This window comes from Gymnoscopelus microlampas, assembly GCF_963454915.1.
Source record: "Gymnoscopelus microlampas genome assembly, chromosome: 17".
NCBI classification, from domain to species: Eukaryota; Metazoa; Chordata; class Actinopteri; order Myctophiformes; family Myctophidae; genus Gymnoscopelus; species Gymnoscopelus microlampas.
In genome coordinates this window covers 8,344,455-8,369,262 of record NC_139954.1, presented here as the reverse complement: position 1 = coordinate 8,369,262, position 24,808 = coordinate 8,344,455, and the positions used below count along the sequence as shown (strand labels likewise).

General features: G+C 40.1%; 2 protein-coding genes across 6 annotated transcripts; both read right to left on the bottom strand.

Annotated features, from left to right (window-relative positions):
* Positions 1–1,657: 1,657 nt before the first annotated feature.
* Positions 1,658–5,337, bottom strand: akap19 (A-kinase anchoring protein 19). 2 transcript variants are annotated; one of them, XM_084083818.1, is made up of 2 exons: positions 4,897–5,337; positions 1,658–2,197 (listed from the first exon to the last, which is right to left on the bottom strand). In XM_084083818.1, the coding sequence occupies exon 2, from the start codon at positions 1,961–1,963 to the stop codon at positions 1,670–1,672; it is 294 nt and encodes a 97-aa protein (XP_083939944.1). In that variant the 5' UTR covers positions 1,964–2,197; positions 4,897–5,337; the 3' UTR covers positions 1,658–1,669. The 2 variants fall into 2 exon arrangements, with proteins under 2 accessions (XP_083939944.1, XP_083939943.1); XM_084083817.1 differs by having other exon boundaries at positions 4,925–5,337.
* Positions 5,338–7,800: 2,463 nt separating this feature from the next.
* ormdl1 (ORMDL sphingolipid biosynthesis regulator 1) lies at positions 7,801–24,044 on the bottom strand. 4 transcript variants are annotated; one of them, XM_084083766.1, is made up of 7 exons: positions 23,921–24,044; positions 17,858–17,939; positions 16,695–16,874; positions 12,938–13,089; positions 10,004–11,327; positions 9,458–9,895; positions 7,801–9,387 (listed from the first exon to the last, which is right to left on the bottom strand). In XM_084083766.1, exons 3-5 carry the CDS (start codon positions 16,866–16,868, stop codon positions 11,192–11,194), a joined length of 462 nt encoding a protein of 153 aa, XP_083939892.1. In that variant the 5' UTR covers positions 16,869–16,874; positions 17,858–17,939; positions 23,921–24,044; the 3' UTR covers positions 7,801–9,387; positions 9,458–9,895; positions 10,004–11,191. The 4 variants fall into 4 exon arrangements, with proteins under 4 accessions (XP_083939892.1, XP_083939895.1, XP_083939893.1 ...); XM_084083767.1 differs by having other exon boundaries at positions 7,802–9,421; positions 9,490–9,895; XM_084083768.1 differs by having other exon boundaries at positions 7,802–9,421; positions 9,496–9,895.
* Positions 24,045–24,808: the final 764 nt, after the last annotated feature.

Sequence of the window (24,808 nt, the reverse complement as noted above, 5' to 3'; positions counted from 1 at the left end):
CCCTGCTCCAGTAAAGGCTGAGAACCACAGCTGCAGTGTTCACTGACAACACTGGCTAAAATAAATACAGGCTCCTATTAATAACTTTCTGCTAGGAACTCCAACATGGCTGTGGAACAGAGTCAACAGACAGACTTTATCAGCCTCTGACGTGTCCCGTGGTGCATACTAACTAAGTATATTATTTACTCAAGCACTCTCCTTTGAGTACAACTTTGAGGTACTCTTACTTTACCTGGGCACTGCCATTTTTTTAATACAATAAACCTATACTCCACTACATCTCAGAGGCAAATATTGTACTCTTTTTTTTACTCCACTACAATTATTTGATGGCTTTAGTTACTTTGCAGATCATTATTTAGATTGCTAATACGAAAGACATACCACTACCACCCTATTATATTATTTCGGAAATAGTCGCATGACAACGCGATGCGTGCTTGCAGATCAGCTATTTTTGAAAAGAAAGTTTAGTATTTTTACTTTGTATTACTATATATACTTAAGTATATGTTGATGGGACGAAGCCAAAGCACGAGACAGGGTTCAGCGGCAGTGTATGATTGCGGCCTTATGCCCCAACCGGAACGAAGAGGATAAGTAAGTAAGTATATTTTGATGCCAATACTTTGGTACTGTTACTCGAGTCAAATTTTGAACACAGGCCTTTTACTTAACAGAGTATAGTGGTATGTATCGCTACTTTTACTTAAAGTAAAAAACAAATCAAGAGTAAACTTCTTCCACCCCTGGCCGTATCAGCGGTAATAATAAGCAGGGACAGACATGGAAAACAAGGCATAAGGCTTTGAGTGGGACATGAAAGGAATGTGTCCTGGATCCCAGGCAGAGCTTGGCTCTCATAGGTCACTGCCTCTCAGACATGTTGTTCAGTCATTGCAGGTATGTATTCACGTAGACGCTGATGCCTGCTGGCATGCAGCCCCACAGCTCAGTCGGTTCACCTAATGATGAAGCATCCGATGACGTCGTACGCCATTGTTCCACCACTCCCCCCTCCCTGATGGCAACGCACGGCCAATCCCAGGGGACGTAGTTTGATGACATCACAAGGGCCAGTGCACACACACACAGGGTTCGGATTTGTATATACCTCTCTGTACGGCGAAATAGCAGAAATAGCAGACCTACAAGCTCCAGAACGCGTCGCTTTGCGACGCGTTCTGAGCTTGTAAGTCTGCTATTTTTGTAATTTTTGAATATATATATATATATATTTTACATATAATTTTCTTTAAGTTGTTAAATTGTGACATTACTGTATATCAAACAATAAATATCAAACATATCAGACCAGTCTGCATTTCAGTCTGAGCAGAAGCGGGGATAGAAGAACGCATCCCCACCGGACGGACATACAAATGAATGATCGCGGGGGGTGGCGGATATCAAAAGAAGAGGCGTGGATTCCTCCCCAACCCCCCAGCAAATCCAACCCTGAGTGCACACACGTTGGATTTGAACATTGAGGAGATGCGGTGGTCCTTATCCACTGGAGCATCATGTTCAGCACAACGCATACAACCTCTATGGCAGAGAACATCTCGACAGGCCATCTCTCCTCCTCCCCTCCCTTCTCCTCTCCTCCTCTACCCCCTCCCCTCTCCTCTCTTCTCCTCTCCTGTTCTCTCTCTCTCCTCTCCTGTCATGGCACGTCACACTCTATATAAGGAATGTCGCTGTATCTGCTGTCCAGCTCCGCCCACTGCTGCACGGCTCGCGCCACGATCTCCTCCGACAGCCGCTGGGCGTACTCCATCAGGGCGGGGTTCATATGTGGAGACTCCTCCCCCAGCCCTGCCCCTCCTCCTTCCTCTGAGGGCACCACCAGGTAGGCCTTCTCGCCCCTCCCCCCCGCCCCCTTACCGCCACGCTCCACTGAGTTCTGAGCCGCCGCCGCATCGCCGCCAGCGGCGCGTTTGGATTTGACACACCCCATGACGCCGGAGGGCGGGGCATTGATAGAGCTCAGGGGTTAGAGACCGAGCGGGAGGGGGTCGGCGAGGAGGGGTTGGACTTTGATTCCGCCAGTTGGATGATAACAGGAAGTTGTCCCCTGGGTGGGTGGGTTCGTCTGCTGGGCTGATGTGTGTGTGTTTGTCAGTTACAGACGTGACTGCAGGGCTGTTGGGTCCGTCCTGGTCTGAAAGTATGTGACCTCAACTGCAATCATCTGAGAGAGAGACAGACAGACAGACAGAGAGAGACACGGAGAGAGGGAGAGATACCGTCAATCACATGCAATCTTGCACTATGCACTGATTGTACTGGTCAGTTTTTATATTCACTCTTTGACTGCCAGTGACGAGAATGACGAGATTTTGTGTTTTCAGATGGCGCTGTTTGCTAACACATGAGTCACCATCGTGAAAACACTCGGAAATCGCTGGCAATGGCTTAGCAAACAATGTTTTATTTCTGGCAGTTCTGGAGTTAAGCTATCCTTATTTATATCGTATGTATATAATACTATATGTTTAGTATTTATTTTAATATTTTCCACCTACTATATTTGTGTGACACAGCTCTTTACACATGTCTTTATTCTAGTAGGCGTATGTCTTAATTGTACAAATGTTTTATTGCTCTTATTTCACAATTGCATTGACCATGTAAACATTTTTCCCATGCGATTAAGGCCTCTTTGAATTGAACTGGAATTAGAGAGAGAGAGAGAGAGAGAGAGAGAGAGAGAGAGAGAGAGAGAGAGAGAGAGAGAGAGAGAGAGAGAGAGAGAGAGAGAGAGAGAGAGAGAGAGAGAGAGAGAGAGAGAGAGAGAGAGAGAGAGAGAGAGAGAGAGAGAGAGAGAGAGAGAGAGAGAGAGAGAGGAGAGGGGTGTGTGTGGAGAAAAAGACAAGAGACATGGAGATAGTCAAAGAGAGAGAGAGAGGGAGGGAGACATGGGGAAGGGGGGAGAGAGAGGGAGGGAGAGATGGAGAGAGACAGAGAGAGAGAGGATTTCAGTGATTTATTTTCCATGGGGGCAAACTAGCAGATGGCGTGAGGCGGGGCGGGAGAGGATTTTGTGTGTGTGTGTGTGTGTGTATGTGTGTGCGCAACTGCGCGTGTGTCATCCTTCTGTAAAACCTTCACCATAACAACAACAGGCCTACGTGACCTATGATTGTTCTCTCACACCATGTCTGTGTCTCTCTCTCTCTCTCACACACACACACACACACACACACACACACACACACACACACACACACACACACACACACACACACACACACACAGTTTTAGGATTCAGTGCACAGGACAGGTCAGTGTGAAGTCTCTGTCTCTCTCACTGCTTATCTATCTCTCTCTCTCTCTCTCTGCTGTTATTATGTTGTAAGCTACTGTCAAGGCCGAGTCATACTTCATACGTTGCATGACAGTGACACGTTGCAAACCTACAAGCCCACGGGGCGTCGCATCCACGACACGTTGTGAGCTAGTAGATCTGCTATTTTCGAGCATAAATTAGGCTTCAGTCTGATGTGGTGGCTGAGTGACGATAATCATGTTTTATTGTTTATCGTGATTAAAAAAACGCCCACCATTATCATACTGCAGAGATTTAAATTGATCGTGAAATTGTCCTTCGTCATACACTGGACCTGAGTTGGCTCTTTTTTCCGCCTACACCAAATCTCTCCACCAAAAATAGCAGATCGGTGTGAGCTTATAGATCTGCCATTATCCCCCCCAGAATATGGATGCTGGGGTTAACAAAAGAGTCATTTTAAGAGTTTTAAGCACGTTTTGATTATCATGATAATATCGTTAATCTTCATATCATCCCATCCCTAATAAAGACATGCAGCTCAACACAGGACTGAAGTTATAAGTCAGTGGTTCTCAACCTTTTGTGGATCAGGGTCCAGTTGAAAATCTCAACGTGTTTGCGGCCCACCCATCTGACCACTTAACACAGCATTTGCAGAGCATGTTTATTTGTGTTCTGGCTTGGGAACTAACATTAACTTCGGCCTAATATATCGGTAGGCCTATCACAATGAAAACCCATTTTTCTAAGTTGCAAAGAAATAAATCCATGACTTTTTTTTAATGTTTTACAATATATATATTTGTATATTAATGTTATATTATCATTTAAATCTTAGTGCTTTGCCAATTATTTGGGGGCCCACTCGACCACCAGTGGGCCCCCAGCCCACAGGTTGAGAACCATTGTCATAAGTGGATAACTCCATCCATTAAGGCCTGGCAGCAGCCCATAAGTACAACAGGATGTCAGACACATAGCAGCTTTCATTCACAAGATGCAGCTCGTATGAATTATTGATCATCATCAGCAGCTACAGCCTGAGTCCTAATGCGTGTATGAAATCATGTCAATAAATAGTGGAATATGAACCATAATGTGTGAGGTATGAACATTAACACCATATTATATGCTGACAACATACACGCACGTTGTTGTTGCTCTGATGAATGTCACGCTTTCAGTAGAGGTCAGACTACTGTTTGGATTAAGGCACATAAGTGTTTAATTTGACGTTTAATTGACATTTAATTGACATGCATTGTGACGTCAGTGATACCACCCTGAATTACAGTAATATATTATATAGGCTTAATGTGATATAATGCATAATAGCCTACAATATAGGTTAATATAATAATATAGTAGCCTATATAATATAATATAAAATATAATAATAATATAATAATATAGCATATAATACTATAAATACAATAATATCATAAATATAATAATATAATATAATACTATAGCATAATACTATAAATACAATAATATCATACATATAATAACATAATATAATAATATAACATAATATAATATAAATCAAAGTATTATGTTGGTAACTCTAGAGAAGATATATAGGCTACTGTACATACTTTGAATAAGGCAGAAATCAAAGCCCACCGTGATATTTAATCTCCATGATGTCCACCTTAGTGTAAATAATGATCCATCCAGACCAGGTCCATCTTCTTCACATCATCCACACATGGTGGCTTCTTCCTCTGCTGGTGATCCTGACTTCAGATATGGTTAAAAAAAACGCAAACTTTAAAGCCTTCATCCTCCTCCTCACTCCAGCAGCACGCACCGTGCAGCACGCAGACAGACAGACAGGCTGTTCTCCGGGTCAGGAACGTGCGCGCCTGCACCCTTTGTCCATTCTTTTTTTTACAGTCTATGGTCTGCACATAATAATGTACTATTCCGTTATTCCAAACAGATCGTATTCCATGAAATGGGATTATTGTTCAACGTGATCTTTATGCACACTGTAATAGACTATAGAACCCGAGGCTTTAGTTTCAACCGACGCCTGAACCGAGACCCTCAGAGTCAGACCACCCGCTGTGCGTCAGACCGGGACGTTAATAGCTTGCGTTTACACCGAGATTGATGACCGTGTGGAATTCTGAGACCGCCAGAGGTCGCTAGAGTGATTTTCCAATTTTCAGTACTTATACTTCTACTCCACTACATCTCAGAGGCAAATATTGTACTTTTTACTCCACTGCAATTATTTTTTTTACAAAACATACATTAACCACTTCAGCCCCTATGCATACATTTTGGCCATTTGATCTACAAGCTCAGCGTTGTGCATTGTGAGCTTGTAGATCTGCTATTTTCAAAAGATTTGAATACGTTTGAAAACTTGTAAAACATATGAGTACCTTTTCCACCACTGATTTAGACAAGTTATAAAAGCATTGATTGCATTGCATGTTGACATGAACTATTTTACATCTCACATGTCCTCATTCATCTCACTGCATGTAACTAACTAATAAAACACCTTGCTTGTTAATGTTTACTGGCTGAGATGTATTTTCGCTAGATAGATCAGATGCCATGTTAAAACATGCTAAGTAAGTCCTGTCTCCTTAACCGTTCTTTCAGATGTACCTATTTCTCCTAGACAGAATAAAGCAAAAAACAAACAAAACGCTGAGCCATGGCAAGGCAACCGCTGAGGCACAGAATTCGGTAGCTCACTGATTATGGTGTAACACCACACGTTGGCATGAACAATAGCACCACCCATTGGTCTCGTTGGCCACAAAATACTCACTGTTTTTGGAATCATGAACTTTTTAATTGACATCAGAACGGTTTACATTACGTCAGGTACAACATTGTAGAAAACGGTTTAATGCCTGAGACTCAAAAAGATGCTCCATATTAAAGCAGAGTGAACTGGAGCCAATATAATATTTAAGTGATAAAGTAATGGAATTTCTAACGAAAAGTGTCAACATGTGTTTATTGGCGTGACACCCCATCACCATCATCACCCATATCGCCAAGTTTGTTTCAATTTGTTAATTTTCCTCTGTGGGGATTAATATGTTATCTTATCTCATTTAATCTTATTGTATCTTACATAGGTCCTCCCATGACCCCAAGGGGTCGTTAAGAGGGTTCCAGGGGTCCCCAGCAAAATGTGTTAATAATGATAGTATCAGTGTCGGTCCAGAAACGTTTGGATGGGATGACTGGCCTCTTTCCTTGTCGCAACTACGTGAGAATTTTAAGAGAACAAGCACCTTCTCTTGCTACATCAGGTCTAAATCCTCATGCACTGCCACTTCTGACTGGGGTCATATTACACCTTCTCTCTTGTGGGCTACCGTATTAGGCCTGTGAAGAAATGGAGAAAAGTCACCTGTTGCCAGACACTTAATGAAGCCAGTCATCCTGTTGCAACACTTTCCTTTTATGTCATTGAACAGATAAGTAAAACACATAGAGGGGGTGCAGTGTTACCAGATTCTGTGAGAGAAACAAGCAACCAGGTCTAGGAAAACCAGCCCAAAAGAAGCGACTATGGGCCACATTTAACACACTTTAACATATACATCAGCTATTTGAAAATAGCAAATCTACAAGCTCACAACGTGTTGCAACACGTTGTGAGCTTATAGATTGGCTATTTTCAAATAAAATCTTGCGGGGAAATTATAAGCAGATCTGGCAACCCTGAGGGGTGGGGGGGGGGGTGGCTGATGTCAATCAGAGACTCCTTCAAGCTGAATGCAAATGGATTTATATATATGGAGACATTGCATCCAGAGGGCCTATGGATATGTGTCTTTCTCTTGCTTTCTGTAAGGTCCTTTATAGCTGTGCCCCTTATTTGTATATTCACCAAAAACTGTGACCTTTTCTATACGTCTGAAGTTATATTGTTGCAATGTATTCTTCGTGTAAGTTGTAAAGTTGTATAGATGACTTGTAAATAAGAGCGCAAGAAGACTGTGTGGGTTCAGAAATGCTGAAATGGAACGAAAAACATTACTGCTCTTGCTCCACTAGATGGCAACATTGCAACATGTATTGATTATGATGAACCATGCTGCTTCTACAATCTCCCTGAGAATCATGATAAATCACAGCTTTCATAAATGGTTGATGTCAAATGATGTTAAAAACACATCAGACAGGATCACACATCACAATAGTCCTACATAATGCATTAATTCACCACATCTACACCAACTACCGCATGTCTGGCTGACATCTCACAGTGGATGTCTTCTCACCACCTCAAGCTGAACCCAGACAAGACTGAGCTTCTCTTCTTCCCAGCTACTGTAAGATCCTGCCCCACGCAGGATCTAACCATTTCCATAGACAAGCCCTGGTGACTTCGGTTCCAACAGCCAAAAACCTTTGGTTGGCCTCATTTGGCCTCATGCAAGAGACCCAGCTTCAATTCCCAAAGTAAAAGTTACAGATTACGGCTTTAGAATACGTTTTAGTACCATGGAGTCTTGCATAACCACTGTGATTGACAGTTTAACATATAGCCAACATAAGAGATGCAACACTTTTGAGGGCACAAAATGTTTTAATGTTATTAGCAACAAAAGGATTTCAGATAACTAACAAACCAAGACTATGTGTTTGAAATGGCAATGGCATGAGCTCTCAGCTATGTGATACTATAAGCATTGTTATTAGACACACCACATTAACGCTGGCGCCCCTATTTGGGGCATGTCGAACATTTTCGAAAATGTTTGAGTCTTTCATTTTATTTCAAAAACAGCGGAAACACCCAATCCACAAGCTCACAACGTGTCGCACTGCGGCGTGGTGGGAACTTGTAGATCTGATATTTTAGTTATTTTTGAAAAAGAGCTTAAGTGGTTAACCTAGGAACAAGGCAATGCCTCCATTTTCACATACAAGACTGTTTTTTTTTTCTTTTTTTCTTTTTATGTACAGGAACATTCACAAAAAGAACACTATGCAATAAGAATGTCTGCCCTATTTGATTGAGTTACAAATGAAAAAATGATTCACATAGCAAGGAAACCATGCAAATTAAGAACAGAAGCTCTTCCTCCATGACACAGTGAGCCACAGGCTCCCGTCAGTCATTAAACACATTTTAAGAACATTTTAAAAGGACCACGTCACCCATTTTCAACCACATCTTCATATAATTGATCCTCACTAACGCTCATTATAAGATGGTCCCATTTCTGTCTACTCACCGTGTCTCAGAGGAGGGCTGTTGACAGTTTAGAAACCTGCCTACCAGTGACATCATTGGTAGGCAGGTTTGGTGATGTCAAACCTTTTATTTTCTTTTACAGAACAATGGCCTCTATTTCTAGCCTGGCATGGCCAGACTAATATCACTGCGTAGATATTAGTCTGGAATCTCTGTGTGGAACCTGCATTTCCGAGGGGCAAATAAAAAAAAAGCCTCTGGTGATAAACCCGCCCCATATTTGCATACTGACCCTGATCGGTCCCTCACAACTTTGGAGGGAGAGAAATCCAATCTCTATTGAGAGGGGCCAGACCTAATCTGCCTTTTTTGCAAAGGCAGATTCGCCTGGAACCAGGCTACTCTATTTCAGTATGCCAACTCTCCAGGAAGAGAAAGGCTGGTGTTTGTCATTGCTAGGCAGGTTTCTGAACCGTCCCATAATATCCCACAAATGAGACGCAGAGTGAGTAGACAGAAATGGCGTCATGTTTGTAATGAGCATTTGTGAGGACCAATTATATGAAGATGAGGTTGAAAATGGGTGACGTGCTCCTTTCATGGCTACAAACTGACCCCAAACTCAGTCCCAAACTCAGTCCTTGTATCTTTGAGCAAAGTGAGGACGAACAAAAAAAGAAAGGTACAACTGAACACACACAAAAAAAACAACGTTACATCTGACCCCAGGCCAGCCTAGGGTTTTCTTCCGAACCAGAACGACATCATTAAATATTGACTTTTAAGTTAGTAATGCATTATGGCATTCTCATGTCAACGTCTCCGCTCAACTCAACTCTGCTTAAACTGTACATTCACACCTGACATAGCTAACAATGACATTTACACGTACTGTACAAAACGGCTTAGCACACACACACACACACACACACACACACCTACACAAACACACACACACACACACACACACACACACACACACACACACACACACACACACACACACCTACACAAACACACAGTCTACAGGGAGGGTTTAAGAGCTCGACCGAAATGTCGTTCATAAATTAACTTTTTTGACGACACCGGTATCTGTAATTATGCTTTCAAAGTGGCATCTCCATTTTGGACACGCCATTATAGGAGAACATCTTTCAATAGGGCTTAAGAACAGTATTGCGTGTACTGATTTGTTTGTGCCTTGTATACTTAATTAGAAAATGGTATCTAATCAAAAACATTTCCTTTTTGTTTGCTTTTAAGTTAAATGTTCTCAAACAGAAAATATAATCAATTCTAAAATCAAATACTTTTGACAAAATATGGGTCAAAACATCAGTAATTAGTTGTCTAGGACTCTCTGAAATCGGGATCCACAACGGACCCTAAAATGTGATATCGGTCAGGCTCTACTTAGTACACACACACACACACACACACACACACACACACACACACACACACACACACACACACACACACACACACACACACACACACACACACACACACACACACACACACACACACACACACACACACACACACACAAGTTTTACTATACTTGTGAGGACATCTACATTTGAGGACAGAAACTTTTGATTGCCATTCTTAATTTTAACCCTGAACTATTTTTTATCGTAACCCTGAAGCCAAAAATAGGCGATCTACAAGCTCACAACAAGTCGCGCTGCAACGTGTTGTGAGCTTGAAGATCGCCTATTTTCGGTTCACGCTTAATTCTGACCGTAACCCCTAAAACCTAACCTCTACATTTCTTACCCTAACCCTAGTCTTTTCCTAATTATATGCCGAAGTCTGTAAAATATTTATTGTTTAACCATAAAACAACAATGTCCATTTCTCAAATTCTACTATGCTGGCCCTCACAAGTACAATAATACAAGCACACACACAAATAATCACACACACACACACACACACACACACACACACACACACACACACACACACACACACACACACACACACACACACACACACACACACACACACACACACACACACACACACACAGCGAGGGTTACCACTATGTTTTCCTACGTGGCACAGGATACAGGAAGAGTGGTCACCTCCATGTTAAAATGGCTATTTTTTCCCAAAATGTAAAACTAAAAAGGTCTTAAGTAATGTAAAGTGATTGGAATGTGCACGGTACACCATTGTCAGACTTTAATTTACCCTTCAACTTCTCCTTTATGCCCAAAGCATGCAGCTAGAAACCATGTCACAGACACGGTTCCGCCAAAGTGTCAACTGGAGGACAAAAACTCCTTTAGACATCCTAAATCCTCAAACTGCTTCTTCATTGATGATTAATTGATGATGAAAAGCCTCATAGTATCTACTGTATGGGAGGGTTTAGCAGTATTGTTGCAGTTCAACCCAATTCCACAGGGGGGAGCTATTGGCTCAGCGTTTGCACTTGTTGAATGGGTGGTTTGCAGAAAATAACCATATTTCTTTAGTAGCAATTGTAGAAATATTAGACCTTAATTGTAAAATGCTCAAGCGTGTTCTCATCATGTATTCTTTACATTACTTAAGACCATTTTCTACATCTCTATATATATATATATTTCTTTTTGTACATTTTGGAAAAAAATAGCCAATTTAACATCGAGGTGCCCACTCCTCCCTGGTGCCCACTCTTCCCGGTTGCCGTGGCACACGGACTATTCAGTTTTTTAATACTTGTTGATGCCAAAGATGCGGACTCTGTGGAGCTGGGGCAGTTTGGGGATGAGGACGCTGAGCAGAGACGCCGTGTTGATGACAAAGTGCGTCGTGTCGTATTTGGTGTAGAAACTGGCCAGGAAATATCTGAGGAAGAGACACGCGCAAAACAATCACCAGTGGTTCTCAAAGTGGGGTCCCGGGGGGGGGGAAATGTGTTAAAGGGATAGTTCATCCCCAAAATGACATTTTTTCTATGGATTAGTTACCCCATGGAGACTTGAATTCATGGATATTTTTTTGTTTTTGTCTCATTCCTAAGACAATAATTTGATGACCAGCGGACCGGTAGGCAGCGGTTCCGGTAGGAGACACAAAAGAGACTCTTTGTGTCTCCTACCGGAACCACTGCCGGTCATCAAATTATTGGCTTAGGAATGCAACAAAAACTAAATCTCCATGAATTCAAGTCTCCATGGGGTGACTAATCCATAGGAAACATGTCATTTTGGGGTGAACTATCCCTTTAATATAGCATCAAAATCAGTTGAACCACCACATACATTGGCCATTTGAAAATAGGCGATCTACAAGCTCCTGACGCGTTGTGTCACGATTGACAAACTGACGAACTTGGATTATTGGGGATTATTAAACTGTGGTTTGGCTATTCAAAAATAGCAGATATACAAGCTCAGTACCGAGTGCCGTGCTATGAGCTTGTAGATCTGCTATTTATTTTTTAATCGTGAAAGATGTGTGCAAATCTTTGAATATATATATGTGTGTGTGTGTGTGTGTGTGTGTGTGTGTGTGTGTGTGTGTGTGTGTGTGTGTGTGTGTGTGTGTGTGTGTGTGTGTGTGTGTGTGTGTGTGTGTGTGTGTGTGTGTGTGAGAGTGTGTGTGTGTGTTGGATGCAGCTCAAAGTGAATTTTACTCAGATATCTAGTTCATCGCCGTCCAACCTTCATAGCCCGTTTTAGAAAAAATAACTGGCGAAAGTGGACGTTTTCAAGCTGTTTTGGCCAGTGTTGATTTTGTCTAAAACTATGACGAAAAATGTTGGTCGACTACCTTTTTTCACTGACGAAAACTAAATAAAAACTAAATGAAAACTAGGCCAGTCTAAAACTAAGACTAAATATATTAAATAAAATAAAAACTATACTAAAATGTTACTGAGGGACAAGTGGAGAAGAGATCCAGTAGAACTAAAAGACAAGTCATTTTATGTTTGGTTGCGCTCGAGTGTTGCGCTCTGAAAACGCATCACACTGCGACATGTAACCAAGTGTAAAATCAGCCATTACGACGCCATCAAAGCACCGCCAAAATACATTTTAGTCGACTAAATCAACGGTAGATTTAGTCGACTATAATCTTATGATATTTAGTCAACTAAAACTAGACTAAGAGTAAAACATTTCATATGACTAAAATATGACTAAAATTAAATGGAATTTGATTCAAAAGACTATGACTAAAACTGAATCGAAATTTGCTGTCAAAATCAACACTAGTTTTGGCCATTAATCACTGGAACGGAAGGTCCAATCTGCTCAGTTCAAAGCTTGTTGGAATGCGTGACTTTGAGGACATTAGGCACATAATGACACTGTTTCGGGTTTTTCGGGCCTAAATTATGGTAATTGTTAGGGCCGGCCCAGTTAGGGCCCGGTTAATTTTCAGGCCCGTTGAGAACTCTACTGTAAACCTGTGATGTGACAATAAAGACGAGTGTGATAGTGAATACGTACAGGATTATTGGAGAGATGGTGAAGAACTTCCTGGAGGAGGTGAACTGCACTCCGTAGTCCAGCTGCTCCCAGTGGGTCAGCAGTCTGGCTTTACCCTGGTCAGGAGTCTCAAATGGAGTTCCTTTCACCGCATGCATGAACACATACATGCCCTGATGGAGGACACACAAACACACACATTCTGTATTACTATACTTGTGTGTGAGGGCATCAACATTTTAGGACAGGATCAAAAATAAGAAAAATAGCTACTGCTAGCTATAATAGCAGTTAGTAACAATAGCTATTTTGCAACCAAGTAAATCAGGCATAACTCTAACCCCAACTACTAAACCTGTCTAATCCTAAACCCAACCTGATTTTTTTTAAACCATTAAAACAACTATTTCTACTCCAATCCAATCCACTTTATTTATAGAGCACACTTAAAACATGTTGAACCAAAGTGCTGTAAATTCAGTAACAAAATATACTAAAATATACAAGAGCAAAACAATAGACAATAAACAGGACAACATATAGACACAATGCCTGGTGGAACAACAACTCTCAGTCTGAATTTTCGAACGCCAAGTAGTACAGGTGAGTTTTCAAACGTGATAAATAGACGGATTTCCGCGCGACGTCATCACAGAGCAGAATGCGCAATCTGCGCATGCCCGGGTGAAGGCGCGTTCGAAAATACAGCCCTGAGCGGCAGTGAGCGCACTGGCCAATACAAACTAATAGGCGAGTGTGCTCCGGTGCGTAATTTCCAAACGCACCCATAGGCTTCCCCCCGCAGCTGCGCGGTCATATTCCTCTCATGTTTACTAACAGGAAACCTCTCTATACAGGCAGGGTTTGAGATGCTCTAACATGGGGTGGAAGCTCATTCCACAGTTTGGGCGCTATGGCGGAAAATGATCTAAATGACAGGTCTTGTAAGTGTTGCTATTAAATTACAAACTATAAAAATACTAAAATTGCTAAATACAGAAAATGAATGGTCATTAAGTTCATAAAGTATAATTCCTAATTTCATGATATAAATAAATGTTTTGGGTCATAATTGATTTTGTGTAAGGTTAAAAATGTAAAAACATAATGTGATTAAAAGTTCTGGGGCGGAACAAAAGTTCCCTGTCTGTCAGCAGCACACACTGGACCATTACTGATTGATGCATTGATTGCATGTCATTACTGACAGGTGGTGCAAACAAACCTGGTCGACTAAATCTCTGTAAACTTGCAGTGTATGTGATATCGCGCTGCTAAAGTCACTAAAGACGTCTGAAACCAAGAACAGACGGTCAAAAGAACATTCTAAGGACATTAACCAACCAATGCACGAAGAACCTCTTTTCCACAACAAGCAGCCAACGAGGTATTCTATGTTTGATCTCGCTTTGATGTGCCGTTGTGTTTGATGGACACATTGAATCTGCGCGATGCACATTTCTACATGTCTACATTTTATGTTTATGTATGCTTTGAACTATGTTGTTATTACCGTGCAAGTTCTTGATTATGCTTATTATTTTTTGTGTGAACATAGTTCCCACGGCATGACTGAGGGATGAGGAGAATGCCTGAAGCAATAAATGCCCGTTTATAAAGAACCCGACCTGTGTCTTCAATGTTGTGCGAGGAGCTACAGGTCTTCTACTGTGAGGAACAGGAAAATATCCTCACAATATCTATTTCTCAAATTCTTGACCCTGACAAGTACGTGCACACACACACACACACACACACACACACACACACACACACACACACACACACACACACACACCCTCCAACAGAGCCACATGGTACAAACTGCATTCTTGTTTGAATGCAATTAAATGCATGTGAATTTGTAGAAGTGATAAATTGCTCACGCTGATACTAAAATGAGCACACAGCTGTTGCATTGTGTGGGGAAAACAATGGGCTATTTTCAACCAGGCATGAGTGCACGTTACTTTTAACAGCCTTTTCCATCTAACTGTGAATCACAATCCTCCACGCCAACCGCTCTGCTCTCACATCGGGCTAATAAATGATGTCACGCTGCATGGTATGCACATTTCTGTATTTAAAGGGGTATTTCACTTTCAAACATGTCTGGGGTCATTTTAACATCTAATACTCAGGTTTGTGGGAGCACCCCAAATCAGTTGCTTGATTCAGTATTTAGATATTTGACATTCATTTTATCTGACACGCCCCCTTCCCTAACGCATTAGAAGGACAATATCAGTCATCAGATCCAAAGACAGGTGTTTTTGATGAATCTAACATGGTTAAAACAGAGTTTGATGACACAATGGGTTTGTTTAGGAAACAGTTGTGTAGGACGGGCAGACAAAGTCTGATCAAATCAATATCCAATATCTAAATACTGAATCAAGCAACTTAGAAACTTTCTGGGGGGCCTGTGTCGCAGGCCTAGCGGTCTGGGCACCCAGGTTCCAAAGTAGCCTGACAGCGCGTCGCGGGTTCGAGTCCCGATCCTGACGTCCTTTGCTGCGTGTCACTCCCCATCTCTCTCTCCCAGTTTCCTGTCCATCTACACTAAACTATCGTTAAAAGGCAAAACATTCGATTCTACAAATGCTTTCTAAATCAGTAGTTCTCACACTTAAACTGGTGTCAAGATCAAGAATGCTTTCAAGACATCAGTCTAGGGAGTAGAGTTCAATATTTATTTATCATACAGTGTAACCTTTTCAATTAAACAAGTTATTCTTGATATAATCTTTCACTGGTATATTTTTCACAATAACTATTTCACATAAATGTGTTTTTTTGACAACTTCTCTAAACACTATTTTAGTCACAAGTGTCTGCCCTCTGCTCTATATTACTATCAGAATATAGAGCTATTTAACACTTGGGACCAAATTCTATCTAACACTTGGGAACAAAATGGGACAAAATGCTATTTAACACTTGGGAACAAATGGGACAAAATGCTATTTAACACTTGGGAACAAATGCTATTTAACACTTGGGAACAAATGCTATTTAACACTTGGGACCAAATGGAATAAAAATACTATCAAATGGGAGTCTGTGGCCTCATGCATATCTACCTGGGGGTCCTTGATCTGACAAGAATGCAAATGAAGAAACAGAGAACCCCCATCCCTCTCCTGTCTTTTTTTTGGCACCTTGATAGGCTTGTCTGTTCCTACGGTTGTATACAGAAGGTACTGTGTTGTTGTTTATATGAAGGTACTGTGGCAGCTACAGATAAATGCTGATGGGTGTATATAATATGCCAAGGTTGACGTACGTCATTTACAATGATGCCGTGATTACACATATAAATAACCTAAGAAAGACAATATAAAAACATTATACGAAGGAAGCCGAACAAAAATATCGTGGAAACCTCATATGTCCAAAAGTGTTACTCAAGCTAGTATATCTGCTACTTTTGATACTTTTGTGTGATTCTGTAGTATTGACCAGATGACAGTAAAATCATCTGGGGACTTTACCAAGAACTTTTAATACCTAATACCTAAAAATGAAAAGAAAAAAGATCATTACGGCATCAAAAATAATCAACAAACTATACTATAAAAACTGGTCGACCGATGGCCAAATTGTCAAATAATGTAAGAGGCAAAAAGTTTGAAAATAGCCGCAACGCGAGGCGTTGTGAGCTTGTAGACCTGCTATTTTCCAATTTCAAGTGCGTGTCAGGGAAGGGTCGCGGCCTGAAAAGGTTGAGAACCACTGGTGTAGACTAGAAGGACACCCTGCAGAGCGACGTACGTACCAGGTTGTGTATGACGTTGGTGAGCGTCCAGACGACGGGCACGCTGAAGAAGGGGATGCTGAGCAGCACGATGTGGAGCATGCCCACGCCCAGCGCGTACGTCAGCCATATCCCTCTGCTGTTCATCACCCGCGTGTTGGGGTTCACCTCACTGTGTGCCACACCCACGTTCATCCTGCCCTGAACGCACGCACACACACACCCACACACAAAATATTTGTATACATTTGAAAATGTGTGGAACAGGACATTCTGCATAATGAGTATCTACTTTTGGTACTTGCGTTTTGAGCTTGTAGATCTGCAAGCTCGAAACACAGTGAGAAGCGACGCGTTTTGAGCTTGTAGATCTGCTACTTTTGCTATTTTTGAATTTGGAACCTGAATAGTAACAGTTTTGGAAATATGAGGTTTCCACCCAACAGAGACGTTATAGGCCTACTTTAGGTCCGTCGATCCAGCTCTTTAGTAAACAGAAAATACATTTTCAGGTGGGTTGCCAATTTCACCCAAACGGGAGAGAGAACCCATTGTTTTAGAATTCCACCTTTGCCTGATCATTTGGTTGTGTCATCACTTCCAATTTCACTTGTCTATCCTGTAGCCTGTGTGAGTTCTCTCTCCTGATTGGTTGAAATGGGTATCCCGTCCTGAAAATGCATTTTCTGTTTTACAAAAGAGCTGGAGAGTCAGGGAGAACAGAGACCCCTGTTATTGAAAAAACAACTAATAGCAAATGATTACTATGGGAATATAAAGCTATTTAATACTTATTTTAACAATAAAATATCACTTTAAAAAAGGAGTAGTTCACCCCAAAAATTACTTATTTTCTATCAATTACACACCCCATAAAGCCTTGAATTCATGGAGATTATTTTTTTGTTTTTGTAATTTGATTACCAGCTGAAAGATACTAATGTTACCGGTAGGAGACCCAAAAGTGTGTCTTTGAGTCTCCTACCAAAAATACACCCGGTCATCAAACTTTTGGCTCAGGAATGCGTCAAAAACAAAAAAATCTCCATGAATTCAAGGCTTCATGGGGTGAATAATTGATAGAAAATAAGTATTTTTTTTGGGTGAACTAGTCCTTTAAGCTCTTCTTCAAGGTACTACAACTTTTAGAGGATGAAGTACTGTCTAGTGCAGATGAACCTTACCCTTACAGCGACTCCAAGACTGATAAGCTCAAACAAGGTCCGGTGCTGTCCTTGCTTGACCTTTGCCCTCAGGTACGCTGAGCTGTGTGGACAGAGAGACGACCTTTAAACTCAGTGAAACAGAAAACCGAGTTTGCCGACTCAACAACTTAGCCTGTCATAATTATCTGAGATCATCACAATTAGACTTTCATAATCGTCAGAATAGTTTCATTCAGCTGTATGAATTCATCTGTTTAAAATATATTCATACATTTTCAAATAATTGCAGAAACAGCAGATCTACAAGCTTACACTAGTGAGCTAATAGATAGGCGATTTCCACTATTAAAAAAAATTAAACTTTTTGAAAGTGTAAAAATATTAAATATGGCCTATTTTGGTCATAGTACATTCTTTATTTTTATTATTGGTACAGGTCATTGTCAGTAATTTCTTTGCGTTAACATCACTTGTCATATCTACGCTGTGCAATTTTTTGTTTACAAAACCTAAAAAGGCAAACAGAAATGTCATTTTTATTTATATGTTCAGATGTTGAATGTCCACTAACTAAATTGTTAATCGCAATTATTTTCATGACAATTAATTGTCAACAAAAATGTCCATGATCGTGACAAACCCTGCAATCAACAACACACTGGCTGGTGGATGCCTACATGTCTGAGCAGCTCAAATGGATTGTGTGGGACAGACAATCTTTCCAGATAACAGCTGGCTGGGTGCCAAAGAGTCTAAAAGACTGTCCACTCTGAGAGCAATATGTATGGACTTGTACATGCATCTGTGTCATTTTAAGAGTTCTTTGGCTATTCAAAAATAGCAGATATACAAGCTCATAGCAGATCTGCAATAATTATAATAATAATTGCAAATCTTTGAAAACATATTTGTAGGAGCCAAGTGTGCACTAAAGTGGGTTATTGGTAGGTTATTGATGAGGGCACCGCATTGGCACCTAGGTGATGGGAGTGTCGCTGGGGGTGGCCTCAGTGTCTACAAAGTAATGGCTCTCACCTGCTCACCCTAAGGCTGATTTGACCATGGAGGTAGGGTGAGCTGGGAGAGCTTTATTTTTGTTGACCGCATTTTTTGTATTATCGTTAAAGGGGCTACACCATGAATTTCATATTTTTTTAGGTTTTTAGTATTTTTTGGGCTCCCCAGTGTCTCTTGTACCCAAAAAAATATTTTTTTTTAACATTAAGTCATTCATGCTCATTTCATGGATTTCCTGAATGGGCGTGTCTGAACAGGCCATTTCAGAATGGCAGGGCAAGTGATGTCACTTGCCCTGATTTTGCATTGATGATGGCCAGACAGAATTGCTCAGTTGCTCCCCCATGCCCAATAGGACGTTTTGGTATTGCAGCTGAAAAAGCTTGGAATGACAGACAGTCAGATTGTGAGAAAAAATATCTGGATGTTTTTTAGGCTTACAACCTGTTTAAAACGTATTAGGGGGCAATATTTATATATAATATATTTTTTTTTAATTCATGGTGTAGCCCCTTTAAATTGCTCACTGTTTAAGTGATTTGGTGCACATATTTATTACAGATTTATTTATTGTAAATTGTAATAATTTGGTGACACTGCACAGTAAATACTTTTAAACTTGAGCGTTTGTTTGGAACTGAGTTTTTACATGTTTAATGCGCGTCACACAGTTTTAATTTCTCCCAGGCTTAGCCTGCCGGCTGATCATTTATTGGGAATGAAATCAGCCGCAACAATATTTTTTAAATTGAACATTTTTAAATAAAATCTTTGCTTCTGGGGGGTCCCGATTACAGAATATCTTGAGATGGGGGTCCGCGGGCAAATACATATAATTTTGGCGGTCCTAGACATGAAAAAGTTTTAGAACCACTGATATAAAATATTTTGTTCCAGGGACCCCCCAGACGCAAAGATTTGAGTCAAAAATGTTCCCTTTAAAAATATATATTAAAAAATGTATATCGCTATGAGCTTGTATATCTGCTATTTTTGAATAGCCTAAGTATATAAAATAATACTTATAGTACCTAAAATCTAAAATGACATGGATATGTTCCTGGATTGAATGGGTTAATGTGAAAACATTCAACGTGGCATCACATTCACCATCTTGGGCACAAATCTAATCTCATGTACTGACTGCACATAGCTGCTGCTATGTGGACCAACCAAAGTGCTACCACCTTTGTGTCCAACCTTATGCACCTTATGTCTAACCTCATGTAAATACTGTACCAGCTGCTGGATTATGCTATGACAGGGGTCTTCAACAGGGGGTCTGGGACCCCTAGGGGGTCCTCACCAGTTACTACAGGGGGTCTGCCAAATCTTTGTGTGATTTTGACATTAACCACTTCACCCAAGCGTCGCTATTCTGAGAACTTTAGCCAAAAATAGCAGATCTACAAGCACACAACTTGCGCTTGTAGATCTGCTATTTTTGGCAAAGTGGTTTGGTATAGGGGGAAAAAAAGAGCAGACTAAATACAGAGTTTACTAAGTATCGGTCAGGTTTACTAAGTATTGTTTAAGTGCATGGTTAAATGTCAGGAAATACACATGAACATGAATCCAACATGATAGTGCTGTGAAGTCTATGAAGCTGCCTATGAAATCTATGAAAAAAAAATATTTTGTACTATATATAATGGGGGTCCCTGCTTTATCTCGCTCTCAGCCAAGGGGTCCTTGGCCTGAAAACGTTGAAGACCCCTGTGCTATGATATATATGTATGTAGATATTTTATCCATGACATATACCTGCCCAGAGTGAGGGATGCTCACAGCTAGGTACTCAACCAGGGGAGGTTTATGATCTAGTTCCCTCCAGTTTCGGGACGCTTAAGGGGAAAGAATGTGTTTTATCACGCAGTCACTACTCTGTGGAATGCCCTCCCTCCAGCCCTAAAATAAAGATTTAAGAATGACCTCAAACATGGCTCCATTTTAACACTAACTGGTCTTAGTTAGATCCCTACCCCCGGATAGCCCCCTCTGCTTTGGATTCTTCTCTCAGGGTACCTTCTTGTCTTACATGTATTGCTTTATATATGAGGATCAAATCTTTGTTTCGTGGTTGTTTGTGCAGTGTGTTGCTATGTTTCAAGGTGGACCACAATGGAAACAAGCTATGGCCTTTTTGTGTATAGTCCACGTTGGCGTTTTCCTAATGAATGACACTGCTGTGTCATTCAGTGTTTTAAACTCTTTACTGTTGTTTGATTTATTTCTGTCCTTGCTCTTCCTGTCACCTCCCCCTTTTCTTTTCTTTTCTTCTTCTCTCCCCGAATACAACAAAAAAACGATGGAGCTTGCACAAAAACAAATTTGACCCACTTTTTTTCCACACCTGTAGAATATGTGACAGTTGATTCTGCCAGTATAGCCAGTCTATAAGCTTCACAACGTGTTGCAATGCGACGCGTGAGATCGTAGATCTCGCCTATTTAAGTATAAAATAAGGTTTTAATTGTTAAAAGCTTAATACTAAAGTAACTAAGCCCATTTGCTGCCTGTTCTGTGCACATGCCTATTTGGGATTCAAAGTTCAATGTTGCATAATGAGTTACTGTAAGTCTGTCAGATAAACGGATCAAAATCAGCTGTATCAGTAAACGTATCGCCGTAAGAGACCTTGTGTGTCCAAAACCGTTACTTCTTGGTTAATGGAAAAAATAACCTGTGTTCCAATGGATCCACTGTAGTTATTATTTAGTCACAAGCTTGTCTTAATACTTTTCATTTGTTCAATATTTATAAAACCCACAGACAGACAGACTTAACTACTTTCACTTGAACTTTTCAAAATCTTCAAAAATAGCTAAAATAGCCGATCTACAAGCTGACAACACGCCGCTATTGTGAGCTTGTAGATTGGCTATTTTCGCTACTTTTGAGCGACACTCTTGTGCGACAAAGTAGTAGGGCATTTACGAGGGGAATAAAACATGAAAAGTTGATAATATGGGGAAGCAAGGTGTCTGCCTCACAGTGACAATATGGATGTTACTGCCTGAACTACAACACATCACATTACTGATCTAATATAAGTTACTATTCTACACCGAACATGCTTTAAGGTTTAATAATACATTTATTAGCTGGTCCACAACAAAGATCATGATGCTGATCTTATTAAGTCAGTTAAATAGTATTAACACGTTTACTAGCTGTCATTGTATTGCACTGTTTCACTGATTACATCATTCAGCTGGCTGTGCAACTAGTTCATCAATCATTATATGAGCATCTTACAGTTCATTAAACTGGGTTTAAGTGATAATTTATGGTTGAAATGAGCATTAAATTGCTTTATATTCCCATACTAATTGCCATCTCAAAGCTTTCTCAAAACAAAACTAAAAAGTTTAATATGTAACACAATATTATGTAGTGTGGGTAAGCAGGGGGGTCCCTGCTTAGTTTCTCTCTCTCAGCCAAGGGGTCCTTGGCCTTGAAAACATTGAGGACCCCTGCCATAGAGTGTTCAGAAACAGGGGGGTCTCCCCGTCTCTCCAGCTCTTTAGTAAACAGAGAATACATTTTCAGGTCGGACAGAGAACAGGATACAGGATAAACGAGTGAAACTGGAAGTGATGAAAAATCAAAATGAGCTGACAAAAGTGGAATTGGAACACCATCAGTGGTGGAAAAAGTACTCAAATGTTTTACTTAAGTAAAAGTATCAATGCTGCAATCTAGAAGTACTCTGTTACAAGTAAAAGTCCGGAATTCTAAATTTACTTGAGTAAAAGTACAAAAGTATTGGTATCAAAATGTACTTAAAGTACCAAAAGTAAAAGTACTACAATGTTTGAAAATAGAAGATCTACAAGTTCACAACGCGTTGCGATGCGACGCGTTGTGACCTTGTAGATCTGCTATTTTCAAATAGCCAGGTATGAAATGGGGCTAAAAGTGGTTAATGCATGTTTTATAATGTAATAATTTATATCTGCAAAGTAACTAGTAACTAAAGTTTTCAAGTAAGTAAAGAGTATTGAAAATGGGAAATACTCCAGCAAAGTAAAAATTCCTCAAAAGTGTATTTAAGTACAGTACTTGAGTAAATGTACTTAGTTACTTTACACCACTGAACACCATAAAAATGAAAGCTGATAAATAGGCTCTCCTGATTGGATGAAATTTGCAATCCACTTGAACATATATTTTCTTATTATTAAAGAGCTGGACGTACACTCCATAGCAATATCACTTACACTACCTTTGAACATTAAACACATTGCATTCATTCATTCATTCATTGAGTCTGTCTGTCACTAAAACAATGTTAGTCTTCTGGGTTTTAACACTAACCAGTAGTAAAGTAAATGTTGCCCAGTGGTGTAAAGTAAGTACATTTACTAAAGTACTGTACTTAAGCACAATTTTGAGGTATTTTTTTTACTTTACTGGAGTAATTCCAATGTTCAGTACTTTTACTCTACTCTACTACATCTCAGAGGCAAACATTGTACTGTTACTCCACTACAATTATATGAAAACTTTAACTTGTAGATCTGCTGTTTTCAAAAGATGTGTATACATTTTATACACTTGAAGACTTGTGAAATGGGACATTCTCCATAATGAGTACTTTCTACTTTTGCTACTTTAAGTACTTTTTGATACCAATATTTCTGTACTTTTACTTTTACTGCACTGAATTCCGGACTTTTACTTGTAACAGAGTATTTCTACATTTGCAGTATTGATACTTTTACTTACTTACTACTTTCCCCACCACTGTTTAAATGTACAATAAACAGCACTAGAATGCAGAAGCTTCTTCAGGTGCATTTCTGCCCTTAGAAACTCATCTGTTAGTTTAGCATTTAGCAGACAAACAGACATAGTAGTGGGTTTATGTGAGGTATTTATATTAGCATTACTAATGATTAGATATTAAGTATAACCTTGTTAGCTGTGTGTGTGTCATGGAATGTGTTAGGTTTCCAGAACGGTGTGTGTGTGTGTGTGTGTGTGTGTGTGTGTGTGTGTGAAACTAATGAGTTACACTTAATAATTAATAACGACAAAAAAACGTTGGAGTGTACTTACTGCAGTTACAGTTATGTTGTTGTTATTATCTGGCTCCAAAAAGAAAACGTCTTCTTGTTGTTGATGTGTATGTGTGTGTCTGTGTGTGTGTGTGTGTGTGTGTGTGTGTGTGTGTGTGTGTGGCCTGCGCATGCGCAGAGGAGCACCTCGCCAAACCGGAAGTAGACGTTTGGACATTTTTTACCTTAAAGTTAAAAGCAGAGGCTCCTTTACCAGTGGTGGAAAAAGTTTTATTTAAATCCTTTATTGTATTTATTTATTTTTATTTTCCAAAAAAAATAATAATAATATGTGCTCACAAAAGCCTGAGCAGACGTTAAAATGACCCCAAACATAATTATTTGAAAGTGAAATATCCCTTTAACTACTATTTATAATAAACCATAGATTGACTAGTAGTGGGACATGCTAATGTACTTTTACTGTACATGTTTTTCTTTTTTAATACCACTCGTTTATATGATGTTTTTGCACATTATTGTATATTATAGTTGGTCTTTAAATGTTTCGATGAATTGAATACACAGGAGCCCAATGGAAACAAGCCATAGTGCTTTCTTGGGTTTAATCCTTTTGAATAGAACTGTACTTCTGTGCCTTTTTTTGCAAACTGTTAATAAAGTATTCAATCAATCAATCAATCAATCAATGTCTTACAGAGCAAATCAAGGCAAAAAAGTATCGTTGGTGATGCACTAATCCCGCCTCCGTGTGCCTCTAAACCAATCAGAAGGGCAGATTGTTTCAGGAGGGCAAGGCGCGCTCAGTACGTCACGTGTGTCGCAGCTGCGTCAAGTCAGTACAGTTAAACCACCGCTTGTGCATCCACATTACCTTCAAAATAATAGTCAATCAATTTGTTTGATTCATATGATTTACAGCAACACT

Excerpts from the sequence above, each read along its gene's own strand:
- akap19 (XM_084083818.1), bottom strand. The coding sequence starts at position 1,963 with ATGGGGTGTGTCAAATCCAAACGCGCCGCTGGCGGCGATGCGGCGGCG.
- ormdl1 (XM_084083766.1), bottom strand. The coding sequence starts at position 16,868 with ATGAACGTGGGTGTGGCACACAGTGAGGTGAACCCCAACACGCGGGTG. Across the intron at positions 13,090-16,694 it reads CCAACGTCATACACAACCTG|GGCATGTATGTGTTCATGCA; the intron begins GTACGTACGTCG and ends GTCCTCCATCAG. Across the intron at positions 11,328-12,937 it reads ACCATCTCTCCAATAATCCT|ATATTTCCTGGCCAGTTTCT; the intron begins GTACGTATTCAC and ends TCTCTTCCTCAG.